The sequence below is a fragment of the Erithacus rubecula genome (assembly GCF_903797595.1).
Source record: "Erithacus rubecula genome assembly, contig: SUPER_W_unloc_7, whole genome shotgun sequence".
In the NCBI taxonomy this organism is placed as follows: Eukaryota; Metazoa; Chordata; class Aves; order Passeriformes; family Muscicapidae; genus Erithacus; species Erithacus rubecula.
Genome location: NW_027635497.1, coordinates 257,141 through 271,545, shown reverse-complemented (window position 1 = coordinate 271,545; position 14,405 = coordinate 257,141). Strand labels below are relative to the sequence as shown.

Sequence of the window (14,405 nt, the reverse complement as noted above, 5' to 3'; positions counted from 1 at the left end):
AAAGAAACACTCCCCAACCCAAACCCAGATGAGACGAACCCAGCCGGTCCTCGCCGGGGAGAGCGGCAGAGCCTCCCAAGGCGACCTCCAGCAGCGGCCCCCGAAGTCCAGATCCTCGTCCTCCGGAGTCGGTGCAAATCCCTGGAGCAGGAAGAAGGGAGAGAGGGGGAGGGGCAGCCGGAAGCAGGCCAAAGCAAGCCCAAGACAAGCCAAAGCGAGCCCAAGACAAGCAAAAGCAAACCCAAGACAAGCCAACACAGGGGCACAGACAAAACAGCTGGGGGAAAAGGAAAAAAAACGGCCAAAGCAGCCAGGGGAGGGGGTTACAGCTGAGCAGACGGCCAGAGCAAGACACAGCCCACAACCGAAGCGCAGCAAGAGAGAGCCGGAAAACACCAGCCTAGATAAAACAGTCCGAGGGAGGGACCGGCAGCTGCACGGGGGAAGCAAGGAGAGGAGCCAGTCCAAACATCAGCCCATAACAGTGAGATAATTTGGGATAATGGTTTTCTTCCTTTTTGTCCCTCAGTAGGCCCGAAGAGTCTTAGACTGTATAAAAACATTAACTTTGGAAAACTGTAAATTGTGACTGATATGGCTGAAAGAGAAGTTTGAAATTGTCAGTGGAGGAGAAAACTGGAGGGGATTTGTGAGGTTGGAAGACATAGGAAAGAAGATGCAAAGTGGAGACCCAGACAAGACCAGATGTGTAAAGACCATGCTGTGTTTCACTGTGAAGTGGATGGATGCATAGCAGCAGCAGCACATGCATGGACTGCTCCAGGACAATTGGTTTTTGCTTTTCAAGTTGCATAAGGCCCTTGGGCTCCTGGAGGGTGGCTCAGGGTGGATGCTGAAGTGCTGTCTCTGGGGGGTGGCTCAGGGGTAGCAGACGGGACTTCCTGGCATTGGAGGAGTGGATTTGCCTGACTGTGCTACAAGAGTGTCTTAGGTCGCAATACAGGATGTAACCAAAAGTATGTATTCGATAACCATGTGTTGAAACCAGGTGGGGCAGTGATGTTTATCTCCATGAGAGATATTGTCTGCTAATGGGGCATCTGTTAAAAACCAGGTGGGGCAGTGTTCTTTATGTTTTCCACAACCCATCCTTCCTCCAGGAAGATATCATCTGTTAATGGGCCATTGAGTCCCACTGCGTGACTGATCAAATTACATAATCCCATTGGAAGATGCTCCAGCCAGGGGGAGAAGCCAAGCCTGTCCTACCTGGACAAAAATAGATTTGGAACAGCAAAGCAGCCTTTTCCCACTGGATTCCAGAGGAAAACTAGACCTTTCCACATCATCACTGGACCCTCATAGGAAAAGTGCACTTTTCTACAGGACCACTGCTTCAACTATCCCTCCAGGAGTACTGTAGCCACCATTTAATGGGACTGCTACCAACACCCTGATTGACTGAGGGGGTGTCAGGTTGTATTCTGACTCTGTCAGTGTTTTGGGATTGTTCTTTGCAATACTGTATTTCTATTTTAATTTTCCTAGTAAAGAACTGTTATACAAATTGCCATATCTTTTCCTGAGAGCCCCTTAATTTCAAAATTATAGTAATTTGAAGGGATGGGGTTTACATTCTCCATTTCAAAGGGAGGCTCCTGCTTTTCTTAGCAGACACCTGTCTTTCAAACCAAGACAAAGACGAAGTGCACACTGTAGTGTGAGGATGTGAGAATTATAAGACAGCATTCGTCTTGCAGTGCTACTGGGGAGCTGTGTCAATGGATGGGCACGTGCCCAAGTAAGCTTGGTGGGACTGAGGGTGGCCTGGTAGAGACACTTGTGGATGTCTCTGTGGGTTTGTGTGGGCTGCAGGCTGCAAGCTATAAGCAAGTTAAAATTTTGTGGTTTTCAGAGAGTTCATTGAAGGATTAAGTACAGTTGTAATGAAAATACTTCTTGCTGGGTGTACAAAACTTTACATGTCTATTTTTTTCTTTTGGGAAGATAGCAAAACATTATTTAGGTTTCTTGTAGCAATGATAAATGAAGACTCACAGACTCCCCTTGGCAATCTCAGAGAGAAATTGTTTATTGCAAAAAATCAAGCCTTTTTATGCTGTATTCAGATGCTAAGCTCTTAACTGTTGACATTCTTGTGAAGAAAAACAAACATGCATTGGCTGCCTGCCAATGCAGGTGTTGCTGTTCACACATTCTTTTACCCAATAAGCTTTCTGATCACGCAGTATTCATACATACCCCTATTCAATCAACACCCCAAACACAAGGTGTCCATGCACTGGTAAAATAATTTTTTCCCTGGTTATATAACTTGTTTTTTGTCTTTCATGCCACCCATACACTTCCCAGAGTACCTTTCATGAATTGTCCGAGAGCAAGAATAAACATAGTGAGCAAAGGCCTTCTACTTATTCTGTGAGACTTTTCTTGTTTGCTTCAGTTTCTTTTTTTACTGTATCACCTGTGTTTTCCTCTCAAATTAGATGGAATAAGGGGTTGCTTGTTTGTGCTCTGGCTCATTAAAGGAGGGTGTCACATTTGACTCATGTTCTTTAGAAACTCCAGTACTTGGTACTCTTAGGGCAAAATAGATGTGAAATCAATGTGACATGCACCTTTGTGTCAGTGCATGGCTGCTCTGCTCTTCCAATTGCTTCATGCTGCCATGGATAGGAAATAAGATAAAGTATGACGGATGGCATTTAAAAAATGCAATACACTATGTATTTGAGAAGGAAAATCCTTATTCCTACTGAAAGTTTACTCGTTTTATTGTACTTTATGGGGGCTTTCTGGCTTTGGATATTTCACTGAAGAAGTCAGCAATGGCCCCTTCAGCTTAACAGTGTGTGTTAATAATTGTTTTTAAAATGATGATTTGTATTCAATTGAAATCAGTTTAATTTTAGTTGAATTACCAGCTGATTGAATACCTACAAGAAGTGGATATCAGAATACAGTTTCAGGAGACTTCCCTCCTATGTCAGGATGTTTAATTTTATATCAGCCTAGAAGGGAGACAAACAAGTCTTTGTGAAATGCACCTCAGGAAATATTCCCACCCAAGAGAGACTCAGAAAAGACTCCAAATGGTGTGGCTTTCACACAGTATTTTATTTACTTGTCACTTAGTTTTTTGTTCATTAAGTTTTTCACTTGTACACTGACTGTCCCATTAGAGCCTCTGACTAGATAAAATACGAGCCATTTTACGGTGTGGCCAGGAATAGTTTTCTATTTATCACTATTTTGTTTTAAAATCCCCTATTTTTTCTGTTTCTATCTGCATTTCTCAGAGCAGGGGTTAAAATAGCTTTTGGAAAATTTTTTCATCTGGTAATTTATCTTTTGTGTTTCCTTTCTAGGACGAATTCACCAAGCTATGGTAACATATCTAAATGAAGATAATGAAAGCGTAACTGTTGAATGGATTGAAAATGGAGATACTAAAGGCAAAGAGGTAAACCTAATTATTTTAGAACTTTTCTCTTTAAAAAATGTGTCATCTACATGAATTATGCTTTGGAATTTGCACTGGAAATGAAGAAAATATAAATCTTCATTTACTTACCTGTTGCCTTTTTCAACCTAGAAATGAAACTCAAGATAATTTTAATATAGGAGGTAATATAAAAGTATATTCTTATTTGGAGGCCTCCAGGGGCAGTTATAGGGAACTTCCACAGAAACCCACCCCTACAGGGAGTGCATACAGTTTTATAGGCGTAGTAAACTCCCATAATTGACAAAAAAGCACCAACTAGTAGCACAAGTGGTGAGGCAATTCCCCCCTGGGTCAAGCCCCTTCTAAGTCATTCCTCAGTACTAGCTGCACTTCATTTATTGTGAAGAGTTGTTCACAGCCTTGCTTCCCAGGAATAACAAAGCATAGGGGCCTTGTACACCCCGGGGCTTGGAGCTCTGGAATTTGTTTTCTTTCTGCCTAGGGAAAGGGCATGGAAAATTACTGGGAAAACGAGCTACTGATACAATAGGTTAGAAATATACGTGTGAAGAATACAGAGAATATATAAGAGAAAAAAATCACAAAAACCGAAATGACATCAGATGATTGGTTACAGACTGTTTTGAATGGGAGTTTAAAGAAATGCTGGTTTCTGTTGTATTAAATTTGACTTCCTCACCTCTTTGTTATAGCTTTTATACAGTGCTTTTCATATTTTGATTTTGAAACAGATTACAAAGGATGAACTTGTTGCCCCTTTTTGCAAGTTGCAAAATAAAATTTTCAAGAGGGAGAATGAATTGCAATTCAGACAGGAAGCCAGTGGGAGCTGGATTAAAAATCTTTTTCTGTTTGTATTATTGAGGGATTGAGCTGCTAGCCTATTTGTTTGTTTTAGGCAATAATTTTCCAGTCCTGCTTTCTTTAAGAAATTATGTCTGTCTCAGTTATGCTTTGCTGTCCCCTCTTCCTGTAAATTTTGGACCATGTTAGCCAGTTTCAGCTGAGATTTGGAGAAGCATCTCCGAAATAATTGCATTTTGCCGGTTTTGTCAAAACGTGAGAAAAAGGAAAAATAAGGTTGTGAGAATGTCCTGGTGATTGCATCTGCTGAACTCATCCCACTAGACACAGAATCCATAGAGTAGTGAGGTCTTTGAAAGGTCCAGCCAGAGGAAGTAGCAGTCTATAGACACCAAAGCTATTTAAGAGTTTAGGAAACTGAGTTTCAATAGATCTAAAGCCAGTTATTTTTAAGTTCCTGTCCTTTTCCCCTTACATTTTGCAGCTTTTTGAATGAGGAACACTTACAAAGAAAAAAATAGCATCATAAATTTGATGTGGCTTCAACTCTGCTATTATTTCTTGGGTGGTTGTAGTTCATGTGTTTCTTTTGCACTGTCTGGGAAATTTCAAATAATCAATATCTCTTTTTATGTTACAGAATGTCTTTCATATTCGGCAGTAATGGACAAATTACCACAGTAATACTAGATACTTCTGTTTTAATTTAATCCCTTTACAGAATTATCAATACTTATTGGTGTCGCATCCCACTCCTAAGAGGAAGGAAGCACCCAAGATTCATAGATGCCTGTGGTTGAAAAGGAATGGCAAAAGCTAGAAGGACCCGATAAAGCTTACAAAGTTTTATTGCCAAATCATACACTTGGCATGGAAATTGGTATAAATTTTGCCCTTATTTTCTAGTAGTAAGAGAAATAAAAGAAAAGAAGGAATAGAGAGAGAGTGAGAGATCAGGTAGGAGAGGAAAGGAGATCACCAGTCTGGGTTCCGGTGTCGATCCAGCTGATGGGGTGTTCAAGGTCTTGGAGGTACCACACAGGCTTTGTGGGGGTACCTTTTTATAGATAAATTTTCCCCACCTTGGGATTAGGTTTCTTGCTCTCCATGTCAATGAAGAAGCATGCACAGTCTGCTCTTCTAAGCCTTTCTGGAAATGGTTTGGGGGACTTTGAAAGTCTTTGGTGGTCTCAATCCTCCTCTATTGGGTTGGCCTTCTGTCCACAGTTAATGCCCATTTCTTGACCTCACTTCTGTGCTTTCATTGTCCTTTATGTTGTAAAGTCGCCAATCATCAGAACAGGGATGTTGGCTCCAGAAAGGTGCTGCCTTACCTTTGTATGGCCTTCCTCTCCAGCTACATCCTGTTCTAACTTGCCCACTTGCACAGCTATCAGTGTTTGAGACATAGCAGTGCATTAACTCTTGTTGTCCAGGCTTTGTAAATTGGTTATTTTTAATTAATCTCTTTTCTGAAGGATGTGTTTTCAACTTACATGAAGACCAAAGCTTACACTGTTTTTAGTGAAAATAAGATCATTCAGGTTATAGAATTAACAAATTGTGGGGTAAAAGCACTACATCTATTTATTGTTTATTATAAAAAATATCAGGAGAAATGGAAAGGGTGAATATTTTTCTAAGAATCATAAATGTATTTTATATTCTTTTACACAGATTGACTTGGAGAGCATATTTTCACTTAACCCAGATCTTGCACTTGATGAAGGTATTGAACCTAGTCCAGAGATACCACCACCTACTTCAGCAGCTAAAGTAAACAAAATTGTGAAGGTTGGTAATACTTATGCAACATATTCATATTAAACTTTCAGCACTCCTATACATGTTATGCTTGAATTTTTAAATCTGACTTTTGTGTCTGTGGAGCTACTCGAGAATTGTGTTCCTTTCGCTTTTCTATGCTGAATAGGAGTTTCTAACAATTTTATAAGAGGTTTGGCAGAGAGGGAGTTGGGGACTAATATTTATATAACTAAATATATCTCAAAGAAAAATATAGAAAATGTTTTGGAGGTTGTTTTGAAACAGTATACGTAATTCAAGCAGTCTTCACCCTGGGCTCTTATGGGAAGAATTTGGCAGCAATCACCTCTTTGTATTGCCAAAGTTGTTATTTTTATTTGCTGGAAAGAAGAAGAGGTAGGGATGCAGTTTGTGTTTTCAATAATAAGGTGATCAAATAACGGATATGTCTTTCTTTTACAGAGTCAACGAACCATGGCACCTATTAAGAATGACACTCCTGCCAGAGATAACAAAGGTAAATGTTATCTCTTTCCTTTTGTCGGGTTTTGATACTGGCTAAGCGCCAGGCACCCACGAAAAATTATTTATTCATTCTCTGCTATAGTTGAGTAGAGGAGGGGGAAAGAACAACTAAAGGGGTTCATGAGTTGAGGTAAGAATTGGAAAGAAACATTTCAAGGGCAAAACAGGCTCAAAACTTGAAAGGTATAAAGAAAAATTTATTAACAGAATTAAAAGAGGATAATAAGAATTAAAATAAACCTTTGGGACGCTTCCCCCCCCAGCTCTTTTTTGCTTCCCACCAACAGTGCAGGGAGACAAAACATGGGGTTTTTAGTCAGTTTGTCACTTCTAAAAATCTTTCTTCAGTTAGCATAGGGAGAGGCGTCTTTTCTGCTATGCCGTGGGGTCCTTCCCATGGGAGACAGTTCTTTGGGAAATTCTCCAATGCGGTTCTAATTTTCGTGAGTAGCAGTCATGCCCAAACCTGCTGTAATGCGAGTCCGTCCACAGGCAAAACAGTCTTCCCACAAGTGTTTTTTCATGGGTCATTTAGTTCATGGGGTGTAGTTTTTAAGGATGAGCTCTTCTAGTATAAAAGCAGGGGTCCTCTTCCTCTATCCCTGGAAGCAAGAGTCCTCTTTCTCTGTTCAAGTCACTAGATTATAGCTTTTCAGCATCCACATGCTCCAGCATGAGCACGTTTTTCTCATGGGCCGCAGGTAGACTTCTACATCCCCTCATGCACTTCATGAATTATAGGGAAATTTTGTTGCATTACAGTCCTCACCACAGCTTGTAGAAGAATCTCAGCTCCGATGCCCTGAGCACCTCCTTCCCCCCTCCCTTCTTTTCACTAACTTTATTGTCACCATGTTGTTCTCCTCACATCTTCACCTTTTCTTTATCTCTGACTTGGGAGAAAATTGGTGTCTGTAGGTTTGTTTGTTCTCAAGTTCCCTTGCTTCTGGTCACGTGGTCCTGGCCGGCACCATGCAGGTGGTGCCGGCTGCCATCTCTATTCAGTGCCTCTTTTCATGCAGGGCACTGAAAAAAAAGAAAAGCTACTGCTGCCAGTCCTGCCTTTCTGTCCACAGCATGGCTGGTTAAAAGTGGCCAAAGCAAGTAAAGTTCATTGCAAGCCATGTTGAGAGAGCAGAGGCCATGTGGCACAGCCCAAATCATGCCGCCCCAGCCACACGATTTCAGCTGCGCTGCCCAGGTGTCATGGGCACTCCCAGAGCTGGTCCTGGCCTTGTGGTCTTAGCCACATGGCTGCTTGTGGCGCCGGGATGGCCCCCCCGAAAGCATGGCCCTGACTGAGAAGGGCTCCTGCAGCTGTGCTGGGAAGGGGCTCTGCAGCCCCCTCGCCACCCCTCGGAAGGGAGGAAAAAAGAGAGATTGTGTGTGGTTTTTTCACTCTTAAATATGTCATCACAGAGGTGTTACTAACTTCCCTAATTGGGCCAGCCAATATGTCCATTGTCAGAGCTTTCAGGGATTGGTTCTGCTGGACATAAAAGTTACAAGGAGCTTTTCTCTCAAAAGCAGCCTCTATGGCTTCTTTCTCCCCCACTAAAAGCCAGGTTGTGTTAAACTAATACTCCCTTTCAAGGAAGTAAAAAAATGTGGGAACCTTTTAATCTCCTGCTCACATAACATTTCTTGATAGTTCTGCGTTTCTAATTCTAACCATATAGGCTATTTCTCACTTTACAGTTAATAGAGAAAAATCTACAAAACCACTCAAATATCACAGGAGGATAGGTGAAAAGTTTGTCTTGTATGAATATAGATGCATCTAATAACAGGAGAAAATAGTTATTTATCATGTTTTCATTTTCTCTCTTGCATTAGTTAGCTTGTACTGAGATGGTAATTATTCTTTTTCCAAATGTTAATCTATTATCATTAACGGGCTAGATTTCATTCCATCTATTTAAGCTTGTAAAATAAGTGGGTTTGTACACATTTTTATATGTTCAGACTCTTCTGATGGATGATTGGGATCACTTTCTGCCATTTGCCTCTAGGGGTGTTAAATCAGAAATCTCATGAAAAGGGGATTTTTTTTTTTCAAACCAATATGGTTTACATTTGAGATATTTTCATGATGGGCTTTCCTCACATCTATATATATAATAATTTGTAGTAAATGGTCTTTTTTGTATGGAATAGCCCTGTAGCTTGTATTTTAATAGGTCCTGTGCATCTTACTATTCGCAGTTGGCCTAAGTATTTGTTCTTTGTTCGTCTTATGATTAAACTTTTCTCAGCACACTGTCTTGTTTAGTGTATTTTATTCATGCTATAAGCTAGATCTCCTATCATATTTGGGACGATCTGGAGATTTGTTCTATTCTATTTAATACCTGTTTCCATAGTTTTCTCCATTTTGCAAAGTGTGCTGGTCTTCATTTGAAATATCATCTCTAGACTACTAATCAAAAGTGTTACCTTCACTTTCATACTCTTCTGGCAGATCTTGTTAGGAACATGTACAGGAAAATGGCCATCTGAAACTGAGCTGTCTGAAGCAACTCTGAAAACAAAACATACAGCTCTACCAAAGAGTCTTGCATGAATGCCACTCTCACTGCATTCACTTGGGAAGACCACTGCATCTTGAGAAATTAGAGTCCATTATCACATATCATAGAATCAGTAACTTTAGCTTTCCAGAATAGTGTCAAAAAGGCTTGTTTATTCCACTTACAGATTGAGCTGCACTTTGCTGCCTTTCATTTCTATCACTCTACTCATCCACATATTATAGGTCAAATGGAGGGGGACTGTTTTGTAACATCTAGAGAATGTGAAACAGTGAGTCCTTTTTTAGTGGGTTTTTGTGTATAATTACAATACAAATAAAATTTCAACACTTTAAACTTCAAAACTGCATATTTTCAAGTACATAATTAATTTTATGCACATAATAAGTTCTATTAATTATGTAGGAGAGTATTTAAAAATAGGCACATGCAGTATCGGTACCTATTATGTTGTGTTGGTGTATAACACTAGGATAAAAGAAGCTGCATACTGAATGCTTTTATTAATATATTTTCTACATGTATGGCTCCCCCCTCCCTCCCCTCAATAAATTGTTGTGTCTTGAAAGGGGCCTCTTTTTATTTTGTCATAAAACATTTCAGAATCAGATAAAAACGTTACTCTTCCGTATCTAGATGAGCTTTGTGCATTTCATTTGCAGTGATTGGTTCCGCACGCACGCGGCCTACTCAGCTTCCTGAACAGTCTTCCTCCTCACAACAGAATGGCAGTTTTTCAGATATATCTCCAGTTCAAGGTGCAAAAAAGGAATTTGGACCCCCTTGTATGTAAACCATGTATCAAGGATTCATTCATTCTGAGCATTACATGTACATTTTTTTTCAATTATGTTGTTGTCCATAAATTACAAATATTCTATATATGCAGTTGCCTGTAGGCTTTCTCAAGAAGCTTTTTCGGAGTTCTGTGACTAAACAAATGTTCACTTTTGTCATAGTTGTTCTTTCTGTTGAATTAATTTTTAATTTACCTCTTTTTAACTATGACAGTGGGGGTTTTTCATTTACCTAGGCTTTATTTTAATTCACATGTATCCAAATATCACCATATGTCCAAATATTTTTTGAGGGCCATTGTTATACTTTTGGTTCTGTAATGATTGTCCCATTAGCATGGCTTTTTTGCATTTATTATACACATTTTAGAAATTAAATAGCTGTAATTATTTTGTACTAATATGGGTATGCTTGAAAAGATAGTTGATATAAATTAATGCATTTTAATTATTCATAAATTAATAGAATTTAAATGCTATAGTGTAAATACTAAATTCATGCAAGATAAAATTTTTTTTTCAATTATATTTTCTTTAAGCTCGTAGAAAATCCAATTGTGTAAAAGAGGTTGAAAAACTGCAAGAGAAACGTGAAAAAAGAAGATTACAGCAGCAGGAACTTAGAGAAAAAAGAGCTCAGGTTAGTATTTTTAGCTGAGATGGAAAATGCATATCAGGAAAATAATTTGTTTGCAAAATTATGTGCTTTTTTCATTCTTCAAAAATTTTTATGAACTATAATAATCTTGACATTAAATTATTTCATCCTGTATGTAGTTTCGAGAAGTATTTTGGTACGTTTGCATTGCTTTGGTAACTATTTATTTAGTCAGTTTTCCCCCTCTTTTCTTTCCTACAAAAATAATTGCTTACAATTGCTAAGCATTCTATATGTTATTTTAAAATGAAGTCTTGATGATAGCTATCACTTAAGGAAAATATCTTAATGAAAATAATCAAATATTTGGCATTTAGGGCTGTTATTCTACAGGAGGCATTAATATGATCATAGAATGGTTAAGGATGGAAAAGGCCTTTAACATCACCAAGTCTAACCATCAACCTAGCACCACTGTGTTCACCACTAAACAATGCCCCCAAGTGCCACATCCACGTGTTTTTTGAACACTTCCATGGATGTTGAGTCTAACACTTCCCTGGACAGCATGTTCCAATGGTAGATAACTGTACTGGTTTGAAAGCAAAACCAGTGAGAGACTTCAAGTCAGAAATACAATTTAACGGGAAAAAAAAGAAAGAAAAGAAAATACATGCAATAGTACAAAAGAAAACCACTGACAGAGTCAGAATACAACCTGACACTGCTGGTTAGGGTAGTGGTAGCAGTCCACATGAAGCGGTCTTGTTGAAGTAGTGATCCTGTAGAATGGTCTGATAGCTCTTGTCCTCTGGAAACCAGTGGGTAAGGGCTGCCTTGGTGTTCTAAATGTCAGTTTTTATCTAGACAGGAAATGTTTGGCTCCTCCCTCTGGATAAAGCATTTCACAACGGGATGATGTAATTTGATCAGTCATGCAGTGGGACTCAATGGCCCATTAACAGACGATATCTTCCTGGAGGAAGGATGGGTTGTGGAAAAGATAAAGACGACTGCCGGACCTGGTTTTTAACAGATGGCCCATTAGCAGAGGATATCTCTCACAGAGATAAGGATCACTGCCCCACCTGGTTTTAACACATGGTGATAGAATACATACTTTTGGTTACATCCTGTATTGCAATCCAAGACAGCAACCCTTTCTGTGAAAAAATGTTTTGAGGCCATTTCTTCTTGTCCTGTCATTTGTTACTTGGGAGAAGAGGCCAATGCCCACCTCACCACAACCCCCTGTCAGGGAGTTTTAGAGAGTAATAAGGTCCCCTGAGCCTTCCTTTCTCCACACTGAGCTTCCCCCCAGCTCCTTCATCTGCTCCTCATCAGACTTTTGCTCTAGACCTTTCCCCATCTCTGTTGCCCTTCTCTGGACACACTCCAGCACCTCAATGTCTTTCTTGTTGTGAGGAGTCCAAAACTGAACACAGGATTCCAAATGCAGCCTCACCCGTGCCAAGTACAGGGGGTGGTCACTGCCCTGGCCCTCCTGGCCACACTATTGCTGAGACAAGCCAGAATGCCATTGGCCCTCTTGTCCACCTGGGCACATGCTGCATGGTCACCTGCACAGTAAAGAAGTTCTTCCTCATGTTCAGGTGAAATTCCTGTGCATCAGTTTCTGCCCATTGCATCTTGTTTAATTACTTGGCACCACCAAGAAGAGCCTGACTCCAGCCTCTTGGTACCCACCCTTTAGATATTTATATACATTGATGAGTTCCCCTTTCAGTCATCTCTTTTTGAGGCTGAACAGGCCAAACTGTCTCAGCCTTTCATCATAAAAGAGATTATCCAGACCCTTGATCAGCTTAGTCGTTCTCTGCTGGACCTGCTCCAGGATCTCCATGTCCCTCTTGCCCTTAGGAGCCCAGAACTGGACACAGCACTCCAGATGTGGCCTCATTAGGGCTGATGACAGCAAACTCAATGCTGTAGTTGGTACACCTGAAGGACTGGATATCATCCAGAGGGACCTGGAAAAGCTTGAGAAGTGGGCCCATAGGAATTTCATGAGGTTTAATGAGACCAAATGCAAGGCGCTGCACTTGGGTTGGGGCAACCCCCAGTATCAATACAGGCTGGGGAATGAACTGATTGAGAGCAGCCCTGATGAGAGGGACTTGGGGGGTGGTGGTGGATGAGAGGTTGGACGAGCTAACAATGCGTTCTGGCAGTCCAGAAAGCCAACCATGTGCTGGGCTGCATCAGAAGCATGGCCAGCAGGTTGAGGGAGGTGATTCTGCCGCTCTGCTCCCATGAGATCCCACCTTGAATACTGCATCCAACTCTGGGGTCCCCAAGACAGGAAGGATGTTGACCTGTTGGAGCAAGTTCAGAGGAGGCCACCAAGTTGATTAAAAGAATGGAGCTCCTCCATATGAGGGAAGGCTGAGAGAATTGGGTTTTTTCAGCTTGGAGAGAAGTCTCTGGGATTACCTAATTGCAGCCTTACAGTACCTGAAGGGTGTGTACAAGAAAGATGGAGAGAGACTTTTTACAAGAGCATGGAGTGACAGAACAAGGGGGAATGGCTTCAAACTGAGAGTAGGTTTAGATTAGATATTAGGAAGAAATTCTTGACTATGAGGGTGGTGAGGCACTGGAACAGGTTGCCTGGAGGACTTGTGGATGCCCCATCTCTGAAAGTGTTCAAGGCCAGGCTGGATGGAGATCTGATCAACCTGGTCTAGTCAAAGGTGTTCTTATCCATGGCAGAAGAATTGGAACTAGATTATCTTTAAGGTCCCTTTCAACCCACACCATGTTATGATTCTATGAGTAGAGAGACAGGATCACCTCCCTTGTCCTGATGGAAATGTTCTCCTCAATGCACCTCGGGATACCACTGATCTTCTTGGTCACAAGGGCACTGCTGGCTCATGGACAGTTTGTTGTCCACCAGGACCTCCAGGTCCTTCTCCACAGAGCTGCTTTCCAGGAGGTCGACCACAGCCTGTGCTGATGCCCAAGGTTATTCCTCCCCACTTGCAGAACCCTGCATTTGCCCTTGTCGAATTTCAGATGGTTCCTGTCTGCCTGTCTCTCCAACCTGTCAAGGTACTTCTGAAGGGCTGCACAGCACTGTAGGGTATTGGCCACTCCTCCCAGCTTTGTGGCATCAGTGAACTTGCTGAGGAGGCAAGCAATACTTCGCCCAGTATTGAACCTGGGGGGACACCACCAATGACAGGCCTCCAACTGGATCCTGTGCCACTGATCATGACCCTCTGGGATGTACTCCTCAGCCAGTTCTCAACCTACTTCACTGTCCACTTATTCAGTTCACACTTCCTGAGTTTGCCTATGAGGATGTTGCGAGAAACAGTGTTGAAAGCCTTGCTGAAGTCCAGGTGGACAAAATCCATTGCTCTCTCCTCATCTATCCAGGTAGTTGTTTCATCTTAGAAGGTAATCAGGCTGGTAAAACATGCTGACTGCTTTTTATCACTTTCTTGTTCTCCATGTGGATAGAGAGAGCCTACAGAATGAGGGACTCCATCACCTTTCCAGGGATTGAGGTGAGGCTGATTGGCCAGTAATTCCCTGGGTCCTCCACACAGAATCACAGAATAATGAGATTGGAAGAGACCTCTAAGATCATCAAGTCCAACCTATGTCCTAACACCTCAACTCAGAGTCTAGACTATAGCACCAAGTGCCATGTCCAGCCTTTTCTTAAACACATCCAGAGATGTTGATTCCACCACCTCTCTGGGAAGAGCGTTCCAGTACTTTATTATTCTTTCAGTGAAAAATTTTTTCCTAACATCCAACCTATACCTTCCCTGATGTAGCTTGAGACTGTGTCCTCTGGTTCTGTCAGTTGCACCCCCACCTGTCTACAGCCTCCCTTCAGGAAGTTGTAGAGAGCAATAAGGTCACCTCTAAGCCTTCTCTTCTCTAGGCTAAACAAC

At 41.3% G+C, this 14,405-nt stretch overlaps 1 protein-coding gene across 3 annotated transcripts in view; it reads left to right on the top strand.

Moving 5' to 3' along the window:
- LOC306816718 (kinesin-like protein KIF2A) overlaps positions 1-14,405 on the top strand; it is a 142,466-nt gene that overhangs the window by 66,932 nt on the left and 61,129 nt on the right. For all 3 annotated transcript variants that reach the window (XM_079333149.1, XM_079333150.1, XM_079333151.1), the window contains exons 2-6: positions 3,351-3,445; positions 5,933-6,049; positions 6,485-6,539; positions 9,741-9,863; positions 10,415-10,515. In XM_079333149.1, the coding sequence (XP_079189275.1) occupies positions 3,351-3,445; positions 5,933-6,049; positions 6,485-6,539; positions 9,741-9,863; positions 10,415-10,515 (491 nt within the window). The remainder of the gene's footprint in view (positions 1-3,350; positions 3,446-5,932; positions 6,050-6,484; positions 6,540-9,740; positions 9,864-10,414; positions 10,516-14,405) is intronic.